The 23,163-nt window shown below is 35.6% G+C and overlaps 1 protein-coding gene across 1 annotated transcript in view; it reads left to right on the forward strand.

The window, feature by feature from the left end:
- Positions 1-22,266, forward strand: part of LOC129255105 (uncharacterized) — a 40,267-nt gene extending 18,001 nt beyond the window's left edge. The window contains exons 8-19 of the mRNA XM_064095508.1: positions 822-875; positions 2,438-2,455; positions 3,406-3,459; positions 5,026-5,043; positions 6,267-6,284; positions 7,002-7,068; positions 9,162-9,318; positions 11,938-12,010; positions 13,084-13,284; positions 16,298-16,427; positions 17,058-17,183; positions 20,116-22,266. Coding sequence (XP_063951578.1) covers positions 822-875; positions 2,438-2,455; positions 3,406-3,459; positions 5,026-5,043; positions 6,267-6,284; positions 7,002-7,068; positions 9,162-9,318; positions 11,938-12,010; positions 13,084-13,284; positions 16,298-16,427; positions 17,058-17,183; positions 20,116-20,276 — 1,077 coding nt within the window. The 3' untranslated portion in view covers positions 20,277-22,266. The remainder of the gene's footprint in view (positions 1-821; positions 876-2,437; positions 2,456-3,405; positions 3,460-5,025; positions 5,044-6,266; positions 6,285-7,001; positions 7,069-9,161; positions 9,319-11,937; positions 12,011-13,083; positions 13,285-16,297; positions 16,428-17,057; positions 17,184-20,115) is intronic.
- The last annotated feature ends 897 nt before the right edge of the window (positions 22,267-23,163 follow it).

Here is a 23,163-nt window from a genome sequence, read left to right on the forward strand (position 1 = left end):
GGTCACATGATTTAGATCAAAGGTCACTTATGGTCAACAGATTTTGGCCATGTTGGGGTTATTTGTGGAGTTGTCATAACTTTAAGAATGGTCACTCATTGCATCTCTAATGGCATTCAGAGAATTATTCCACTAAAATAATGGAATTTTTACAAGTCAACTATTTTTCATGAGATTTTTTATATCAATTTTTCTCTTGATTTTAAAAATTATATCAGCCTGGTCTACTTCTTTGAAAGTTGGTAGAAAAGATTTGCTCTCTAAGATTTACCATGATTGATGAAAGGGGAAAGTTCCTTCAGTTACTTGTTCAAAAGTTTATATTTTGTCAATTTCTTTTCAACAGTAATAATAATAAATACATGTAATAATAGGATGAATTTGTCTAGTGCAGCCATTATAAAGATACACACTCCTTCACTTATAGGTACTCTTACTGCTTCCACTAGAAACTTGAAAATGATAATCTTAAATGATTCCCTAAACAGTTGTGAGATAAATTGTGCACCAGTGTCTCCCATTGTAAAACCACAGCAGTCAGTGTGATAAGACCACACCAAGCATATTACACTCGTGTTCAATTCATGGGTTTAGTTCAACATTTCAACATTGGTGCAAGTTTGATTCCTATGGTTACTCTAATTGTTTATTCTAACAGTGTATATATTGAGCACCTGAGTGTGAGGGTGATCTATGAAAGGACTGTAACACCATGGTGTTTAAGTGTACAAGTTCTAAGAATGAATGGTAGTTATTCAAATGCCAAAGATGAAGAAATTAATTTATTATGAATTGTTTGCAATATGATTCTTGTTATCTAGAATGCTGAAAAGAGAGGAGCTGGGGACAGCTTTACAGATTTTGAGGCTGATAGGGTAGGTTGTATGTGATATTACTTGAATGATTTATGTGAGGGCATGAATGTGCATTTTGAATTTGATGATGAAGATTATGATAATAAAGCATGCCCTGCTGAAAAGAACGTAGGGTTCCTTGGTGTAATAATTTTGAGCATTCTAACGTTGTGATTCACATCTTCATGTGAGAACACACTGTGAACACTCTGTGAACACAATGTGAACACTGTTAACACACTGAACACATTGTAAACACAGAGTTAACACACTGTAAATACTATGTTAACACACTGAACACCATGTGAACAGTTAACACATTGAACAATATTGATAACATGCCCTGCTGAAAAGAACATTACTTCATTTCAAACCCCTCATATCAACCATAAAAAGACCACTGAAAGACTTGAAATTGGTGAGGTCTTACAGCGGTCTTCAAGATCATTGAAATTTTTCATCTCTGTGGAATGGCTCAGAAAGACCCCTCAAAGAACTCTGAAAGACTGATGGGTATTTCTTGTCTTACTAGTCTTAGACTAATCTTATAGAGATCTTTCAATGGTCTTTCAGAGATCTTTTATGCAACAAGTGATCTTTCAGAATTCTTTCCATGGACTTTGCCTGGTCTTTCAATGGTCTTTCAATGATCTTTCAATGATCTCTCATGATTCTTACAGTGATCTCCGCAAAAATCTTGAGAGACTGCCGAAAGATCATTGAAAGACTATGAAGACCTTTGAAAGTTCATCGAAAGACCGCTGAAAGACTGCTGAAAGACCACTGAAAGACCATTTTCCCGTAAGACCGTTGTAAGACTGTTTCGAACCATTTCAAAAAGTTTTGTAGCCCATGAAGACCACGAAGACCACTGAAAGATTGGTCAGGACTCGTGTAAGACCTCAAAGACCATTGTAGGTTCATTGAGAGACCTCTGAAAGATCAACCAAATTCATGGTCTTTCAAAGGTCTTTCAGCGGGTTTGTTCTCTGTGGAAAGGGGGTAAATTGTTAGTGTGAATAATTACCATCAGTGAAGGTGATGGGCAAAGCGCTCACTTTAGAGGTATGCTGGATGACTCAGAAGCAAAGCTGTGTAAAGATAGGGAGTACATCAAGCTCGCCAAGAAAGTCACCTGAAATAAAGAGATAATTATATGCTTTACATTCCAAATTACCTTCAAGCAAGCTAGATCTAAATGCTTGTGCGCATTTTATCATACACAATAGAAGTAAAACAAGCAATAATTCTATGCATTTTATTAAAGCAAACCATGATTTATTTATAAAATTCCTTCTTGTGGAGAAGTATAAATATTGGTTGTTTTTTTATCATGGATTCACATATGGAATATAAAGTAATCACCTTCATTTCAGATGGTGGGGCAAACTACCACTTAGCTGGTGAGCTATCCCTACAAGATTGCCTCAAACTGTGATAGTTTGCCCATCAACTTCATCAATGGTAAATTTGTGTTCATTTGCTTATTGTACTGCAATGAAGCTCATCGAGAAACATATTTTGTGCTCTTTTCAAAATATCGCTTCATTACTCCTAATGATTTTTATCATTTCCTTTTGCAGGTGGCGAAGCGATCATCGGTAGGTTTGAATATTGCTTAATCTTATGCAAGTATGAACAACCTTTTACAAGTCCTTTTATCAGACTGAATAGAAACTTTTTCCCCCTAGATCATCTTTTTGTTGTTGATGACGTCTCATAAACAGTCATGTGGCATTGCAATGCTACAGGTGTATGTCGCGATTTTGGTCTCAAGAGTTGCGCGAGACTTCGAAGAAAAAGGTCAAAACATTTTGCGATGCTATGTTTTTGAATTCTGTAAATATTGTGCAAAGCATTGAGTTAGGAGGGAATCATGGCCCTCAGTCCTTGTAAAGTTTACAGTTCACTTTCTAACCATTTATCATTTTGTCTAATTTCCATTTAGTCTGTACCCCTTTAATATAATAGGCTATATACTTCTTGTAACACTAGCCAGTGTGTATGGAAAAAAGTGAAAGAACTGTTCATGAATAATGATATTAGATGGCGTTAGATGATCTGAGTATTAGACCATCTGATAGTAGACTAGAATTGTGACAGGCCCCCAGTGCTATGTTTTATTACATGAAATGGTGTTCAAATTCACTTTCTGTTTACGATAATGTAAAACATGGTTATGCTGCTTATGAAATACATTAAATTATCTTAAATCCAACTGGTATTAGTATGAGGAAAAATGCACACCAATGAAAAAAGCTTTCAAGGTGTAAATTCTATCTCATACCAATTCACCCAACCTGGGTCCAGTGCAGTCAATGTGGATAAATTCCTTGCTGAAAAAAATCCTAGGAACTTATTTTCCCGAATCCGCAAAGGTGGTTTTGAAAACCATATTGAGCACCTGAGTGTGAGGGTGATCTATGAAAGGACTGTAACACCATGGTGTTTAAGTGTACAAGTTCTAAGAATGAATGGTAGTTATTCAAATGCCAAAGATGAAGAAATACATTTATTATGAATTGTTTGCAATATGATTCTTGTTATCTAGAATGCTGAAAAGAGAGGAGCTGGGGACAGCTTTACAGATTTTGAGGCTGATAGGGTAGGTTGTATGTGATATTACTTGAATGATTTGTGTGAGGGCATGACTGTGCATTTTGAATTTGATGATGAAGATTATGATAATAAAGCATGCCCTGCTGAAAAGAACGTAGGGTTCCTTGGTGTAATAATTTTGAGCATTCTAACGTTGTGATTCACATCTTCATGTGAGAACACACTGTGAACACTCTGTGAACACAATGTGAACACTGTTAACACACTGAACACATTGTAAACACAGAGTTAACACACTGTAAATACTATGTTAACACACTGAACACCATGTGAACAGTTAACACATTGAACAATATTGATAACATATGCCCTGCTGAAAAGAACATTACTTCATGTCAAACCCCTCATATCAACCATAGAAAGACCACTGAAAGACTTGAAATTGGTGAGGTCTTACAGCGGTCTTCAAGATCATTGAAATTTTTCATCTCTGTGGAATGGCTCAGAAAGACCCCTCAAAGAACTCTGAAAGACTGATGGGTATTTCTTGTCTTACTGGTCTTAGACTAATCTTATAGAGATCTTTCAATGGTCTTTCAGAGGTCTTTTATGCAACAAGTGATCTTTCAGAATTCTTTCCATGGACTTTGCCTGGTCTTTGCCTGGTCTTTCAATGATCTCTCAATGATCTCTCATGATTCTTACAGTGATCTCCGCAAAAATCTTGAGAGACTGCCGAAAGATCATTGAAAGACTATGAAGACCTTTGAAAGTTCATCGAAAGACCGCTGAAAGACTGCTGAAAGACCACTGAAAGACCATTTTCCTGTAAGACCGTTGTAAGACTGTTTCGAACCGTTTCAAAAAGTTTTGGAGCCCATGAAGACCACGAAGACCACTGAAAGATTGGTCAGGACTCGTGTAAGACCTCAAAGACCATTGTAGGTTTAATCGAGAGACCTCTGAAAGATCAACCAAAATTCATGGTCTTTCAAAGGTCTTTCAGCGGGTTTGTTCTCTGTGGAATGGGGGTAAATTGTTAGTGTGAATAATTACCATCAGTGAAGGTGATAGGCAAAGCGCTCACTTTAGAGGTATGCTGGATGACTCAGAAGCAAAGCTGTGTAAAGATAGGGAGTACATCAAGCTCGCCAAGAAAGTCACCTGAAATAAAGAGATAATTATATGCTTTACATTCCAAATTACCTTCAAGCAAGCTAGATCTAAATGCTTGTGCGCATTTTATCATACACAATAGAAGTAAAACAAGCAATAATTCTATGCATTTTATTAAAGCAAACCATGATTTATTTATAAAATTCCTTCTTGTGGAGAAGTATAAATATTGGTTGTTTTTTTATCATGGATTCACATATGGAATATAAAGTAATCACCTTCATTTCAGATGGTGGGGCAAACTACCACTTAGCTGGTGAGCTATCCCTACAAGATTGCCTCAAACTGTGATAGTTTGCCCATCAACTTCATCAATGGTAAATTTGTGTTCATTTGCTTATTGTACTGCAATGAAGCTCATCGAGAAACATATTTTGTGCTCTTTTCAAAATATCGCTTCATTACTCCTAATGATTTTTATCATTTCCTTTTGCAGGTGGCGAAGCGATCATCGGTAGGTTTGAATATTGCTTAATCTTATGCAAGTATGAACAACCTTTTACAAGTCCTTTTATCAGACTGAATAGAAACTTTTTCCCCCTAGATCATCTTTTTGTTGTTGATGACGTCTCATAAACAGTCATGTGGCATTGCAATGCTACAGGTGTATGTCGCGATTTTGGTCTCAAGAGTTGCGCGAGACTTCGAAGAAAAAGGTCAAAACATTTTGCGATGCTATGTTTTTGAATTCTGTAAATATTGTGCAAAGCATTGAGTTAGGAGGGAATCATGGCCCTCAGTCCTTGTAAAGTTTACAGTTCACTTTCTAACCATTTATCATTTTGTCTAATTTCCATTTAGTCTGTACCCCTTTAATATAATAGGCTATATACTTCTTGTAACACTAGCCAGTGTGTATGGAAAAAAGTGAAAGAACTGTTCATGAATAATGATATTAGATGGCGTTAGATGATCTGAGTATTAGACCATCTGATAGTAGACTAGAATTGTGACAGGCCCCCAGTGCTATGTTTTATTACATGAAATGGTGTTCAAATTCACTTTCTGTTTACGATAATGTAAAACATGGTTATGCTGCTTATGAAATACATTAAATTATCTTAAATCCAACTGGTATTAGTATGAGGAAAAATGCACACCAATGAAAAAAGCTTTCAAGGTGTAAATTCTATCTCATACCAATTCACCCAACCTGGGTCCAGTGCAGTCAATGTGGATAAATTCCTTGCTGAAGGAAATCCTAGGAACTTATTTTCCCGAATCCGCAAAGGTGGTTTAGAAAACAGCTGATTAAAGCCATGGTTTATGCAGATTTCTTGTACGAATTATGCTTAATTTGCCACATACATAAAAAATTGTCCAATGCTAATGCATGCTTTTGTCACCATGCGCCAAATTAATCTATATTGCCTTGGTTGAGCGCACTATTGTAGTGCATCCTATGTTTTGAATAGTGAATACATGGAAAAAAAATAACATGCTCAACAGGCGTCAATTAAACGCAATGTGACAAGAGTGTGATATAGGCTGTATGAAATCTGCATAAACCATGGGTTCAGCCGACGGTTTACAAAAATCCACCTTTGTGAATTCGGGCCTATTGGTTTAATTTCAGTGTTTTCTTTTCCTTTGAACTTATGAGTGAATTTAAACTCATTTTGATTCACAGCATGCATCTTTATTTTTGCTAACATTAACTGACTTTTCATTTTTCAGGGAGATGCTTCGGCCGAGGTATGTATTTTTACCTCTTCATTTCCATTATTGCAATTATGCCCTTGAGGACACTTCCCCTAATAGCTGTTTCATTCTGCATTCACATTTCTCTTTCTCTCACTCTTCTTCATTCTTCCTCCTCATTCAGTGAATCCAATTTCTTTCCTGTAGAGCTTTGTAATGTCATTTCCTCTAATCTTTCGAAAATCCCTATCTATGTCTTGTCCTTATTATCTTATGAATGGCCAAACCCATACTTTATTTTTTATTTAGGTACTTCAGGATAACCCCTTCAAGCAATTTACAAAGATATATACTTTCGTTGGATGCTCTTAAATGTTATAACAAAGATTTTTAAGAGGATGCGTTGTTCTACTTGTAACCAATGCAGAGCCAGCTAGATTTATCTAGATTTATCTTGTTTTTGAGAGTTCTAGAAGCGGTCTTCTGTATTCTCTGTAACTAAGAGATGAGATTTTGTGAAAGTCCAAAAAGGAGACTGTTGTGATTTTTCTTGGCATCATTGCATGCACTTCATTCCTATTGGATCAATTCCATTTCTAGTTTTTATTTATATCTAGTTTTTTTTTACCTTTCTAGCTTTTATTATCATCACCATGATCATCAAATCATAACAAAGTTTACTGTACTGTGTGAATATATGAACTGAAATATTTTCTCTGATCATGATTACATGCCATTATTTTTAGACCAATCTTTATCATATATTTTTAGTGTAAGAATACATCCGTGAATATTGCGCGACTATGGGGTTCCACGATCGAATATGCCTTCGCAGCAGGTGAGTATATAAAAACTTTGAGACCTTATCAGAAAGCTGGTTTTGGTCCTTGGTATGATATACTTCTCCTCTTCTTCTCCCTTCTGTATATTCACTTGGTCCCCATGACAGGCCAGTTGCATTAAATGGGAGGGGGGGGGGGTCTTACACAGGGGCATCTTTCCAATCGTTGCCTCTTTTAACCCTAAATAGACTGGGAGGGGTGGGCGATCACGATGAAAATTGGCACGCGCATTACCCATGGCACAATCTACAAATCTATAAGATCAAATTCTGCGAAAAATGTAATTTCTAATTTATGCGTAAAATGAAACGTTGGCACTAATTAACTATATCATGCCCGTAAAATGCTATTTATTGGTTCACAGACTCGTATAGGAATCTGATCAAATGTACTTTGAAAAAAGTTCAACATCACATTAAGTGTCTTACGTATTTAATTGTTTTCTAAATTTCTTATGTATTTCTTTGTTTTTTCAATGGAAATTGTCAGGGACTTTATTTTTACTATAAACAAGCTGACATTAATGGATTTTAATCAGTAAAAGGAAAAATAATGATTCATTTATGAATATTGGCAAAAAATACTACATGTATTGGATTTGTACACAAAGTCATGTTTTTGAGCAATTTTTGGGTCTGCATGCATTTCCAAAATGTTGCGTAATTTTGGAACCACGTACCTAGGGGTCGCGATTTTGTTCTCAAAAGTTGCGCGAGACTTGAAAGTAAAGAGTCAGTGAGCGACGTGGTCAAAAAGTTTTGCGCAGCGGATTTATTGTGAAAAATGTTGAGGGGCTGATTAAGCCCCCCCCCCAGTCTTATTAGTGTTAAATGCTCCAACTTTCATGCATTTATCTCAATTTTATCTCATTTTGATTGTTGATGTATAACTGTTTTTCTAAAATTCAATACACCAAGTGTACTTTGGGCACAGGAGCTATAGTTTGCCCCCATTGATTACTCTTAAAAAATAATCCAAAGGAATTGATTGCTACTACACTTTCTTACACAAAATCCATTCACTCCAATATCTTATTTAACTAAGGGCCCACTTATATACACTCTTTGTGATGAATATTTTGTTTTATATCCCTCTTATGAATCTTCATGAGTATTCTAGATAAACGGTTGGTCAATTTGCGATCATGTAACAAAGTATAATTTCAGTAGGAAAGCACATCGCTGCAAATAGCTCTGTATAGTTAGCTCCGTATATTTTACTTTCTCATGCAAAGCTGTTTGTAAGTTACGAGAGACTTAATAAAGGACTGGTGACCCTTTCTTAGGCATTAACTCCCATCAATGAAAATTTGGTGTACCACAAGAAAGGATAATCAGTCATTCATAAAGTCACTCATAAATTACAGTTTTATGAAACGCCCATTTGGTCATATTTATTCCATAGCACAAATTATTTGAATATTCAAAGCAATTTTCTTTTTGTCACCATGCTTGGATTTCAGGGAGCTTTCTAGAAGAATTTGTGATGAAATAAATAATTTTCCAATTAGTAGTGGATTTAAGGGGAAGTTCACCCTGAAAAAAAGTTATTGTAAAAATGGCAAAAAAAATAATAAAAATATTGCTGAAGGTTGGAGAAAAATCCATCAAAGAATGAATAAGTTATTAGAATTCTAGTTATTTGATTTGTGACATCATATGCGAGCAGCTTTCCTACATATCGTATGGTGAAAATTTAATGAAAAGTCATTTTCGCAGAAAATTGAAAATGGTTTTAACTGTCCCTCCATTACATCAATAGACAAATCATTTCACACCTGTTCCTGTAATGAAAACAAAAATAAGTTATCACGAATCATTAAAGAATTTAAATTTATGCATATTATATTACATACCAGGGGCAAATGCTCATTTATGACGTTACAAATCCAAAACTTAATATTTTGTTAACTTTCTTAATCTTTATTGGATTTTCCTCAAACCTTCACCAATATTTTCATTATTTTTCTGCTATTTTTACAACAAACTTGTTGTCAGGGTGAACTTCCCCTTTAATAACCACCTGAATCTTGCAAGATTATGGACAGTCACCTCCTAATATCCTGTAATTTGATAATTTTCATTGGCAGACGAAATTAAAACTGATGTAGTGATCTCCGCCATAGACGGATTAGAACAAGTTCTAGGCGATCTTTTCACATTTGTGGACATCACAGACCAGGTTGGAGCTGGATGCCAAAACTCTTATGAGAATCATTACATCTGTATTAAGAATGATGGCCAAGGGTAAGTCTGTTGACAAGTGTTAATGAGAACTCTATACAAAGTGAACTGTTCAAGTAGATTAATAACACCCAGATTTGTTTTAATGGTTTTCATTGGTTTCATTTAAAATATATTGATATTGATTGAGGAAAATGAAAAACAAATTATATGAAAGAATTATAATTCATTTTATTTCAGGTATTTTATCCCACCCCCACCCCCTCACCAAAAAAAAACATGTAACAACAAACCCAAATAATCAGAGATCTCTTTATTTCGAAATGTATGTATTATATTAGTGGCTTTTACTGAAATGATTCTTGTAATATAGCGGCATGAGTTGAGTACTTTACCATTTCAATGGCAAGTGTTTATGTTGATGATTTGCTTGCCCTGTTAATTTATATGATGTAATGTAGCGGCATGAGTTGAGTACTTTACCATTTCAATGGCAAGTGTTTATGTTCATGATTTGCTTGCCCTGTTAATTTATATAACAAATTAAGATACATAAGAAAAAGATTGTAATCAAATTTGAAAAAAGTTGAAAGTGCATTTGATCAGAGGCCTAAACAGAGTCTGTGAATAAAAAAATGGCATTTTCGATGGGCCTTAATTTGTTTATTAGAACAAAATATTAATTAACAATTAATTTTTTGAAGAATTTGATTTTACTATTTTGTAGATTATGCCATGGGTAATGCGCATGCCGATTTTCGGACCGACATCCAAGATCATTAAGGAGGACTTAATGCCCCCCCCCCCGTCTTCTTCCGTCGAAATAGTCCAGTCTTTTTAGGGTCAATCGTATGAAATGAAACATGAAATTGGTATTTAACATCAAAAATTAATATGAAATGAATGAATAGTTTCTCAATCAAGGTCAAAGGTTATTTGAGGTCAACAAACATAGTTTTTCATTATCTGATAGATGAATTTTACTCCCTCTGTGAGAGATTATTCATTTTACATGTTTTCTGTTTTAGGTCAATGTCTTTATATAGATGATTTTTTCCTCCCTTTATGAAAGATTATTCATTTTAGTTGTTTTCAAAATTAGTATTGCTGCTATATTGAATTGCGTTATGCAGGGGAGACTGCCAGAGGCTTTCCAATTGGTTCATATTGATAAAAGCTCTCAAGTATTTGCTGTCAGACGACACCTAGACAAATTTTGTTCATGCTTGATAGAGCTTATTTATGTAGGGTGTCCAATAAAGGTTTGCTCCAAAATGAAGAAAAATAAGAATAATAAAGCAGAAGTCTACATTGAATACTGTCCATCAATTGATATTCTGTTTGAATTCTATGTTAACCCTAAACAGGCCGCGGGGGTTGAATCAACCCCCCCCCCCTCAACATTTTCTGCGATCATTCCGCCGCGCGATATTTTTGACCGGGCCACTAACAGAGTTTATACTTTTAAGTCTCGCGCATCTTTTGAGACCAAATTTACGACGCCCGGTTACGCGGTTCCAAAATTACGCAACATTTCGTAAGTGCATGTCAGACCAAAAATTGTTCCAAAACGTGAATTTGTGTACAAAGTCAATGCAAATTGAGTTTTCTCATCTTATTCGTAAAGATATGATTATTTTTATTTTAAACAGCTGAAATCAATTGATTTTAGCATAATTATGCTTCAAAAAGGTTGTGCAATAAATCTGGTGAAAAAACAAAGAAAAACAAAAGGTTGAAAAACAAAGAAATTCATAAAACAATAAAATACATAAGAAATTGATTTCCAAACCGAAATTTTTTTCAATTGTGATTGTAAAGAGTGCTACAAAGAATATTTTTACCAAAAATTTGCATTATAGGAGCTTTATTTAGTGAATTAGAGCAAAAAGTATGATTTATGCATAAATTAGCATAATTACTCATATAAAATAAAATCTCATTATTTTGGAAATTTTTACCATACAGACTTGTAGATTACATCGCACACTACCAGCGTGCAAATTTTTGCGGCGCTCGCGCGATTGGCGGCTGAGATCTCAGGGGGGGTTGAATCAACCCCCCCCCCGGCCACAGAACAGCCAAAAAAGCCCGGCCTAGTTAGGGTTAAAGGAGAATAAAATGCTTGAAACAAGCTCAATGAACAATAAAATCAAAGAAACAGATTGGTGAAAGTTTGAGGAAGAATAAATGGATAGCAAGAAAGCATTTGAATATTGAGATCACTAATGTCATGTAGATCCTCCTATTGTTCTCCCCTTTTTTCATTATCTAAAGATTCTCTCTTTCTCTCTGTCTCATTTTACGTTCCTATTCTCCTTTCCATTCCTCCTTATCTTTTCCTTCTTTACCTTACTTTTTTTTCTTTTTTTTTCTTTCAATTGGTAAAATTATAAATTTTATCTTAAAGGTAAAATGGCCTCAGAATACCACCCCAGAACACTATCATGACTATGTCATAATCTCTATGTTTATGTTGCTCATGCTCAGTGATTATACAAATTTGTTCATTGTGTAATAGTGTGTAATTGAAATTTCAATTTCTTTTATTAGATTGCTGAAATTGCTACGTCATTTTAAGACATAAAGTTGAAAGGGCAGCATCAACAACTACTAAGCTTGCCCTGGTATCAGTGAACTTTAAAACATAAAAAAAAATGTATTGAAATTTAATTGTTGCAGGTGCTATTCTTATATTGGAAAAACAGGCGGAGATAAACAAGTTCTAATGCTTCAAAAGAATAATTGTGAAAACGTAAGATTCATTTGATCATTTAGGTCGTTTTACTTGAAGTTTTGAACAATAGCTGTCTATTGTAGTTTTATACATAAACAAATAGAAATTGGCATGATATAACAGATGAAGGACAACAATAAAATATGAATTACAAATGTTTTCCCTTTATAATATGTCTATCCTTTTCTGTTGGTTTGTTTAACCAAATCATATTGTCAAATAGAACATCTTATCTGTTCCTATTTCATTTTTAATGTGAACAGGGACTGGGTAATTATTTCAATTCCATTTAAGTACTCTTCTGATGCTATAAGTCTGGAGTAGATCAACAGGCTAGATGTACGATGATATAATAACTGACTTTGATTTTAAAGACTTCTGTTTGAAATATTTGCTTGCTGCCATGACTGAGTTAAACTGGCGTTTACTATAATTTGGGTATAAATTGTTTTATATTCTTTAAACATCAGCAATATCTGTGAAACATGCTTGTTTGAGTTTGCCATGTCCGAAATAAACAGCAAAGTCAAGTTTCAACAACTAATCATCTTATCTTCTTGTCCCCAAACAAGTCAAATTTGCTTATATTCCTCATATCTTCACTACACGTTATTAATTCATCCATAATTCATAAAAGGAAATATGTCACTTTTGGTAAAACTCGTTGCGGATGAAAACAAATGCCCAAAATTTGTGTATGTGATTTGTGCGCAATTAATCCTCCCATCAGTGGGACCGCGCCTTTGATTAAAAAATTATAATAAATGAGTTTGAGCGTAAATGTATTCTATAACTTGATGCTCTCAGCAATGTTCCAAATTATGTTGAAAATTATTCACAAACTTGGTAAAATAAATTTTTTATTCAAGCTTTCATTATCTAGTTAAGAAGTAAGCAATCCATTTCATATACTTCCACTATTACATAGAGAGGTAATTCAGAGTATGATATATTCAGAGGGAATTCAGAAATTGAAATACACACACTTGACATTCATTTATGCACATGTACCACGACAATCTTTTAAAACAGTGTACCTCTTTGTACATCTTTTGTTTATTTTTATATTTGTACATTGATATCGCAAACAGAAAGTTGTTATCCAGCACGAATTTATACACGCACTGGGAGCGTACCATGAACAACAAAGAGAGGATGCCCCAATTCATGAGACATTAAATAGGGATAATATCAAGGACGGTAAGGTAGGCAACTTCGAAGAAAAAATCTCAGCTGCCCTCTGTACAGATTGTCCATTCTCGATGTGCGATGCAATGCACTATAGACCAAAGGTAAGTCCTAATGTTTTATCAGAAATTATTTTCTGAAAACTAAATTAAGTTTGGGAGTTTTCAAACTGGGTCTATCATACTAAGTGCTGCAGTGACATAATTACTCCATTCACTTTGTGCGCTGATGACAACTAGCATGTGAGAAAGAGGTAGATAACCTCTTTTATGATTTTGGTCCTACTGCATTTGTATTTGACTCTAATTTGGAGTGCAGTCTCCAAAAAGCTTTCTTTCATCACACTAAGTAATCTGGCAGTCCTTGGATATTTTTCAATTGCATGCTCGTCAGGCCAAGGAAATACATTAACCCATTTTCAGATATAATATGATGTACCATAATACCATAGACTCCTACTTATGCTATAAATTTCACAAATAGTATGATGAATTCAATAAATTGAGAAAAATAACAATGGTTATAACAAGTTATTACACATATCAAAGCTTTCTTTTTCAGACTTTAGGCCTACTTGAAAATGTATCGAGAGATTATCATCAGCTGTCATAACAGGGAGGGACATGGGTGTGGTTGGACTTGAAACTTTCAGGTTTTTTTGTCGAATCAAGTGTGCGCGCGCCCTACCGCCCGTGTTTTGTATAAACAATTACGAGTCACTGACTTGGGCTGCGTTTATGCGACCTCAAGCCAGAATCGTGATTCGAATCATGATTTGAATCATGATTCAAAACACAAACATGAATCACAATACCACAGAATCAGCGTTCAGACGACCTTCATTTTAAAGCTGTTATTCCTCGGATTCGGACCGATCCAGTGCGCATCACAGTGCGCAGTTTGACAGAGGAAGTTAGGTTAACTTTTTTCGCACGTGTTTTGGCTCCCGAAAAATCAATCCTGTACCTTCAGAATTCAGTCTATAATACCACAATTTGTTTACCTATTATTCTTCTTGTCGGTTTATCGAAAATTGTGTTCGGATGTAAATTTTAGCGTAGATCCAATTTCATATTGACACTTGTTAACTCAACAACAATTGATATCATTGTCTGTTCAGTTAGTTAATTTACTAGTTCACTTGAAGTTGAAGACATGACCAAAAAAAAGATGAAAAGAAGTGGACGATGCGATGCCCAACACAGAAAGCATGCATATCATATTATGTATAAATGCACGGAGCATATAGCGCGTCTTGAGCTTGGCAAGAGTCAAACCTAAAGTAGCCCGACACAATGACGTCATAGAATCATGATTGTAATCACGATATCGTTTATTCGAACATTTTCGTACGTGATTCTGCAGAAACGTCTTTCCAAACGCCCCTTTTTTCGTGTATCATGTTTGTGATTCTAATCATGATTATATTCCATTTCGACTAAACGCAATCGTGATTCTGCAGAATCATGATTTGAATCATGATTCAGATCATGATTCTAGGGTAAAAAAGTGGCGGATAAACGCACCCTTGAAGTCAGACAATAGAAGTCAAATTTCACAGTTTTTTTTTTCGCCATGGCCCTGGGAAGCGGGGTTGCTGGGGGTGAAGCATCCTCAAATTTTTCATTGGGGGTTCTGCGTGTGTTATTTTCCATAGGCAGCACCTCCTGGAAATCTGGTAGGTATGATAAATGACAGAAATGTAATGAAAATGAACGACGTTTTGTATAACCCCCCCCCCCCTTCAGAATTTTCCGACACAGTTTTTGAAATAGTGTTTAAATTCACCCTTTTTCAGATCAGAATATTAAACATTGAATAAACCTAATTTTATGTAATAAAATACAAAAGAACAAGTGGGGATATGCCATCATCAGTTTGCTCATTGAATATTAATGAAGACATGCCTAAACTGTTTCACCGGAATAATTCTAATCTTTAAAATGCAATAACTTTGATATTCCTTGTCTGACTTTGATCAAATCTTCATTCTTTTGTTCGTCTGATTTTTCTTTATCTGTTCAAACCATATTACATTCAGTCTGGAGTACCCCTTTAAACGTGCTTAAATTATAAAGTTTCAGATCAGAATATAAAAAAATTCTGCTCGCGCTTCGCGCTCATGTAGGAAGATATCCAATTACCCATCATTTTCTTGATTTACAAAACATGAATAGAATGTCCCCTTTTTAGGTCTGAAACCTCAATTTTGTTTCCGCTCGCGCTTTGTGCTCGCATCAAATGTGTACCGGGTAGTCATATACCTATCCTGTTCATGATTAAAAAAGTGCTTAAGATGTCCCGTTTTTAGGTCTGAAATCTCGTTTTTATTTCCGTTCGCGCTTCGCACTCGCATCAATTGTATAGTTATATACCTATCCTGTTCATGATTAGAAATGTGCTTAGAATGTCCAGTATTTAGGTCGGAATGTCAAATTTTTCAGCTCGCGCTTCGCGCTCGCATTATTTGATTGCTGATATATATATATCGTCTTCATGGATAACTGCAAACAGTCCTTATGACAGGTCCCTTTCAATCATGCCAGGGCATATATTAAAAATATCTGCTCGCAGTTATTATTTATTACATATATACGCATCTTGTTTAGGACCACAAACATTGCTCAAAATGTTCAATTTTCAGAACAAAATACATGAAATTTCCCAAAAATAATTATCTGATTATATATCTATGTTCTTTTATAAGAATAAAGCTAATATATATATATATTAATATGTGTGTGTATCAAAGAACAATGGAAAACTCAATTGTGTCCCCCCCCCCCCTCCTTTGAGGAGAGATTTCAGCACCCCCACTGAAAAAATCGTTCCCAGGGCCCTGGACAATATTGATTACCCAAGGTCAAACAACCACTATAAATAAGCTACATCATCGAGATTGCAAACTCCACAGCCCGCAACTTTTCGCTTTATTTACACTCACTGTTTTTCTCCAATTTTAGGAATTTTTCATTTTCCTATTATATTGTTACTGTGCTTTGAAATTGAATAATCATATTATATGATTATGTAAGTGAAGAAAAAAAACATGCATGATTACCTTTCTTCACACTTCTATGTAATTGAAATATTTTTATGATTCTTCGACAAAACCAGGCATTCTCTAAGAATGGTAGTCCCACTCTTGAAGCCAATGATCCGGGTCAAAGTCCAATGCAGGGTCAACAGAATGAGATCAAACCAGGAGATATCTGTGTTGTCCATAGCCTCTACCAAGGTCAACTTCGTGAGTGTCTATATTGATTACCATGTAGATCCTTGAGGATCCACGTTTACATGTAGCAGGGGCTTTACTCTACCATTTTGTGAACCCTTTTTTCACCAATCACCTGCAATATGAGGAACTGACTGATGATTGTCACTAACTTTTGACCGTACAAAATGTTAGGGGGCTTCCCATACTCAAGTTCTTGTCTTACACCCCATGATATTTTAAGTCAGGCGGGTTTTCAACAAATACCTGCATTAGATGCTGTATTGATAGATTCCGGATAGATTACAGGTGTACAGTTATCATAGCTCATTGACGGGGCAAACTATGATCAAGACTCTGTTGCATAAAAAGTATATTATGGTAGCTATCCAATGGTAACTACAATGGGAATGATGATCAATAGGCAATCAAAATCACAGATTACATGGTAGTTACCATTGGATGGCAAAGTTACTATAATGGTTACTTTTATGCAACGGGGCCCTGGGGATTTAATACCGTGTAGATCCTAGAAGGTCTGTAATTATATGTGGCTGGGGCCTTACTCTACCAGTTTTTAGTCTTATACCATTTTCTGAACATTTTTTTTTCACCAATCACCTGCACTGTGAGGAACTTACTAATTTTCTTTTTGTTTGTCAGAACAACATCAATGCGCCAACAGTGGAACAGAATGCTGGTATGGAACTGGTGTGACACCCTTTGGATTTGAATGCTGCTATTGTCCACGAAATTTGGGAGGAGAAAAATGTCAAACATTTGTTAAGCGTAAGTGATATATTTTGTTATTGCAACTGGGAGGCACATTTGAATACTGCCGTACTTCTGTTATCATTGGAGGAGCCTATAGGAGAGACTGTCTCTTACCCCTAAAATCTCACATTGCCACCTACGCCTTTTGACATTACCATGCATCACTGCCCACGGCTGTATTTTTGTGGAAGAGTGGGGTTTTGATAATAAGCATAAAGAGATGAATAGCATGTGTCATTTACAATTTATATATGGCATGCAAAATATGATGAGCATCAGGTGGATGTTTCATAAAGCTGTTCGTAAGTTCAGAGCGACTTTAAGAACAACAGGTTATCCTTTCTTGTGGTAAATTGTATATTCATTGGCGATGGTTTAGCGCGTAAGAAAGGATCACCAGTCGTCCTTAAAGTCGCTCTTAACTTACAAACAGCTCTATGAACATGATGAAACGGAAACCAGATGTCTTTAAATTTGGCTGATATAATCAGTGTTTTTGTGATTGCCATCAGATGAAATAGACTTTTGATCAAATGCTCTCCAGGTTGTGTAATGACCCTGTGGTGCTAAGCACTATATACCATGCGTTTAAAAATGATACATTTTTTGTCTCGCCTGAACAAAGTTCAGCAGAAACCTAGTAATCACTTATCCTTTTGGTCCATTGGTCTGTTAGTCTCTTGGTCTGTTAAAAAATGTTTAAGTTTTTGTTCAACTTGCTCTCATTTCTTTATTTTTAAATCGAATATGTTTATACTTGGTACATATGATCCTTGGGTTATACCACACCTAAGCCTATGAGAATGATGGGGTCAAAGGTCATTTATGGGTCAAAAGGTCAAATGATATGAGGTCATGTTTATCCTTTTTGTGAAGTTTTTATCAACTTGCTCTTATTTCTTTATTTCTGCATTAATTTTAATCACACTATATAGGTTTGAATGATCCTTGGGTTATACCACACATGTATAGTTGAGGAGGTTGGGGTCAAAGGTCATCTAGGGGTCAAAAGGTCAAGTTTTGTTCAACTTGTTCTCATTTTTTTGTCTTTCTGCATCAATTTTAATCACTCTTGGTTTGAATTATTCTTGGGTAATACCACATATGTGTTGTTGAGGAGGATGGGGTCAAAGGTCATCTACATGTAGGGGTCAAAAGATCATATTGCATATTCATTTACCATGATGTGGTATCAATAGCAAATACTTAACCAATGTGAAGAGTTATGAATAGAAGAGTTTGAGTATGAGCCCCTATTCCATAAAACTGTTATATAATGGTTTGCAAGTAGATGAATGAAATTTCACATCACAAGGCAAAGGTCATGTGTCATTTCGGAGTCAAACTTAATAATATTAAAAGGAAATAACCAAAGGTTAGAATGTCAAATTTTCAAGATAATTTGAAATTATCAGTAAGTACTCAGTATTACGTTAAACATGGATATAATGGTTAACAATTATAAGAAATGAAATTAGTAAAATCTTAGGATTCTGGGTCAAGGTCAAGCCAGATCAACTTACTTTTACAGGTATAAGAATTTGTATTTTGTTCATTTAAATATTTGATCACATTAAATTAAATGTGCATGTATGAGATGGTTATTGGATGTAACAATATGAAATGAAAAACAATTTGCTTAGTCAAGTTAAAATGTAATTGAAGGTCAACAAACCAAGGATTTTATTATCAAAATTAAAGTTGTATCAGCGTACAGTCAGTACATTGCAATTTTTGTGGTTCAAACTTCTTCATCAATGGTATATTATGGCAAAAAGAAGGTAAAAATTGTGGTTCAAACTACTTCGTCAGTTTTTAACCATTCATCATGAAATTTGGAACACACACTGATTTAGGAGGCTGCCGAAGTCACCCCAACTGTCTTCCATGTTTTGCTCCTTTATTGGAAAATTTGCCATTTTTGAGCCCCTATTTGGGCAAAAAGGTTTTTCTGCTATATGGTAAAGCCATTCTTTTTAAACCACTTGGAGAAGAAAGAGTAGGCTCTTCTCTATCACCTGCATATAAAGAAATGCTGGCACATCGAAGCCTACCCCCCCCCCCCCCCCTTAGGAGGCTGCTAAAATCATCCCACCCCTTTTGCCTATTTTGCCTGTCTATTGGAAAATTTCCATTTTGGAGCCCCCATTTAGGCGAAAGGTGCTTCTGCTATATAAAAAAATCTACTCTAATTGTTTTGAAACCACTTGGAGACAAAGGTAGCCTTTCCTCCTCTATCACCTACATATAAAGAAGTGCTGTCATATCAAAGCCTATCCCCTCAATGTGCTGCTGAAGTCACCCACTCTTGCCTATTTTGCCTGTTTATCATGAGCTGCAATTCTGTGAGTGCAGGGAAGAGGGAAGGCTTTCATCCGTGGTTGTCCATGATAAGTGGGCTGAAGTTCTGAGTTGCTTTAAAGCATTACAATACATTACGGCATTTTGGCCAATAAATTGTGATTTACTTTTTGTTATTAACAATACTTTTACCATATTGTGTTACCGCAATATATATCAACGTAATCAGAAAACCATTGTCAATTATTCAATATTTTTGTATATCACATACATGTAATTTTGATAATATTGAAATATTGCTCACTCCTTCTGTCTATATTGCTATAGGGTGTATATGCAAATAAACCATACAGTCGCCTTCTCTCATAGGGAAGGTGTACATGTATACTATGCAAGGTCACACAGCAGTAAAAGACACAAGATAGTTCAAAAGCAAATTGCATACCTCTAATTGAACAAATGATGAAAACAAAATCCCAGGCAAATATCCTCACTCGTATGGAACGTATCTGTGGGACCTTTTGATAATCTTGATTAAATCTGGTGTGAGTTTATTGGTTAAATGGCCTACTTCTCATTTCCTATCTATTTTCTAAACCTAGCAATAAGGTTATATTATTTATGATTGATTTATTGTTTTTTACAGACGGACAGGGGGATAAGCACTACGAACTTTCCGGAGCGGGAGATACCGCAACTGTTACATCACAGGACTCAGCAAAATATGGTCTGAATCAATACATAACCTACTTTGTTACGGTAAGATTCCCCTTCTTTGTTTATCCAGTACTGCACAAACAAGAATAGGAAGGATATTATGGTAGCAAATTATGTTGTCTCAAGATGAAGGGGAAAATGTATAGCTATTGTTCTTCTAAATCTTCCTTGAGCCCTTACAAGGTGGATATTTGCGCTATATAAATACCCTATCTGTAGATTGTACACTGTTATACTAGAGAATGTATATAAAACCTGGAACATCTCATCACAACAATCGGGTTATTGAACTAGACTAGCATGTACAGTCTGAAAAGCAAATAAAGCAATCCTTTGTTTCCTATGGGTATGATCGTTTTCCTTTAATTTAATTTATCAATTTGTTGGTACGTACTCAATGCCCATTATGCTTCCTGGCATGTAGGGCAGCAAAGAAGGATTCTGGTCCTTCTTGACACTCCCCAGGTCATATTCATTGGCTTCATCTCCTGCTCAACAGTGCGATGACAGGTGGTCTTGGGTCTTCCTTGTGTCCAATACGGTGATACTCTTGGAATGCTTTTTGTCTCAGGATATGTCACATCCGGTCCCAGCTCTGTTTGAGTGAAATCTGCTGTATGCTCTCCACCTTGCATTTATCAAGTATAGCTATATTCATTTGTCATCGTTTGAACTTGCCATTGAGGATTATATGTATGATGACACTAATAATGGCTTTCATTGTTTGTATGTGATTGGAATTTCACATACACTATTATGTAATTTACATACATTCAAATGAAGACATGATAGTGAATCAATGGTTATTTTACCACAGTTTGAGGGTAAAATAACTAAATTGGAATGGATTGATTCTGCCATTGTTTAACTGAATTTATTATGGTAAAACCACTTACAAGCCATGAATTTACTGTAAAATTTAACTTCGTTCCTAAGTATAAAATCCTAGATGTTTATATATGAGAATGGATCTTTTAGTTAAAATGTTTTTTGTTACCATTTCTTGCAAAATTTAACTTATCGGTAGTCAGCTTTTACATTGTTTAGCATTACATTATTTTTCATCCCCCTGCATGTTTCTCTAATGTTACTCTTGTCTTTTTTTCAATTTTTGAACTTGTCTTCTACTTGAAACATGATTTGTTTTATCAAATATCCTCTTAATCGGCACATTATTCTAAAGGGTCATTGACAGTTTGATAGTATTTTTTTAATCTCCATTATTTGGATTAAATATGTAGAGACGAAAACAATATTATCCAATTGATCAATCTTTTCCTTCGTTTGTCTTAAAATTTTCTGTTTTATAAAACGTGCTTTCTGTATGTCAACTTTGATGAGATCCTTTGGATATTTCTGAAGGATAAGCATTGATTCCAATTCTCTCAAGACTGAGTTCAAATGCAAATATTGATGGGTGCCTGTAATCTGTATATCTGTTTCTAGTATACATTTTTTTTCTTTGGAAGAAAATATCCAAGATGTTACCTTAAATTTTTGAGACACCTTGCAAAAATACTAAAATTTCTTTGATCTCAAGTTTGTGTAGTTTATCTAGTTGGTGTCATTGTTTTTTTTTTGTCTATTGTCGAACTCATGGACTTTATTCCACATTGTCTGTGTTGGTTGTAATAGTCTGGTTTCTGGGCAACGATCGCATAGTGTCAGTGTGATGGATTGTATAACTTGTATGATGTCTGATTTGTGGGCCTATTTCATTCAAAGTCTATCTCAGCTTTAATATTTGAATTTAGTGGGCTGAGCTCATAGGTTGTCTTGGGCTGGTTGCCTTGTGGGCTATCACATTTTGAGCAATTTGATTTTTCAGCATTACAAATTTTTGTTGGCTTCAAAAGTTACACGTGATTTGTGGGATAAAATAAAAGACATGAAACATGAGGCACAAACCCTCTTCACTTTCCAGATTTATATTAAGAAGTATGTGCTTTAATCCCTTCCTAAGTTATAAATCAGTCTGGCTACCCGATTTTAGATACCTTCTACTTTGAAGACGTTTTACATCTTTTGCAAACGAGAGAAAACAGACTATTATTTTAATCAGTTCTAGAAATATCAGAGCTGGAAGCAGGCGCGGATCCATGGGGGGGGCCGAGGGGGCCTTGGCCCCCCCCCCCTTCGGCAAAAAAAAAAGAAGAGAGGGAAAGAAAGAGAAAAAAGAGGGGAAAGAAAAGAAGAAAGGAAGAGGGGGAAGAAGGGAAGAAAAAAGAGAGAGGAAAAGGGGGGGAAAGAAAAGAAGAAAAGGGAAGAGGGGGAAGGAAGGGAAGGAAAAGGGAGAGGAAAAGGGGAAAGAAAGAGAAGGAAAAAGAGAGGGAAAGGAAAAGGAGAAAAAAAAAGAGAGAGAGGGGAAGAGGGGAAAGGAAGAGAAGAAAAAGAGAGAGAGGAAAAAGAGGAGAAAAGGAGAAAAAAGAAGAAGAGAAGAAAAGGGAGGGGGAAGGAGAGGGGGAAGAAAAAAGAGGAAGAGGGGAAAAGAAAAGGAGAGAGAGGAAGAGGGAGGAAAGAAGAGAAGAAAAAAGAGAGGGGAAAGAAAAGAAGAAAAAAGAAGAGGGGAAAGAAAAGAAGAAAAAAAAGGAGAAGAAGAGGGGAAAGAAAGAGAAAAAAGAGGAAGAGGGGGAAGGAAGAGAAGAAAAAGGGAGGGGGAGGGGGAAGAAAAAAGAGGAAGCGGGGAAAGAAGAGGGGGGGAAGAGAGAGGAAGAAGGGAAAGGAAAAGGAGAAAAAGGAGAGAGAGGAAAGGGAAGAAAGAAGAGAAAAAAAGAGAGAGAAGGGGGGAAGAAAAGGGGAAAGGAAGAGAAGAAAAGGGAGGGGGAGAGGGGGAAGAAAAAAGAGGAAGAGGGGAAAGAAAAGGAAAAAAAAAGGAGAGAGGAAGAGGGAGGAAAGAAAAGAAAAAAAAGAGAGAAAGAAAAGAAGAAAAGGGGAGAGGAAGAGGGGAAGGACGAGAAGAAAAAAAGAGGAAGAGGAG

Source organism: Lytechinus pictus, chromosome 2 (assembly GCF_037042905.1).
Source record: "Lytechinus pictus isolate F3 Inbred chromosome 2, Lp3.0, whole genome shotgun sequence".
Classification (NCBI taxonomy): domain Eukaryota; kingdom Metazoa; phylum Echinodermata; class Echinoidea; order Temnopleuroida; family Toxopneustidae; genus Lytechinus; species Lytechinus pictus.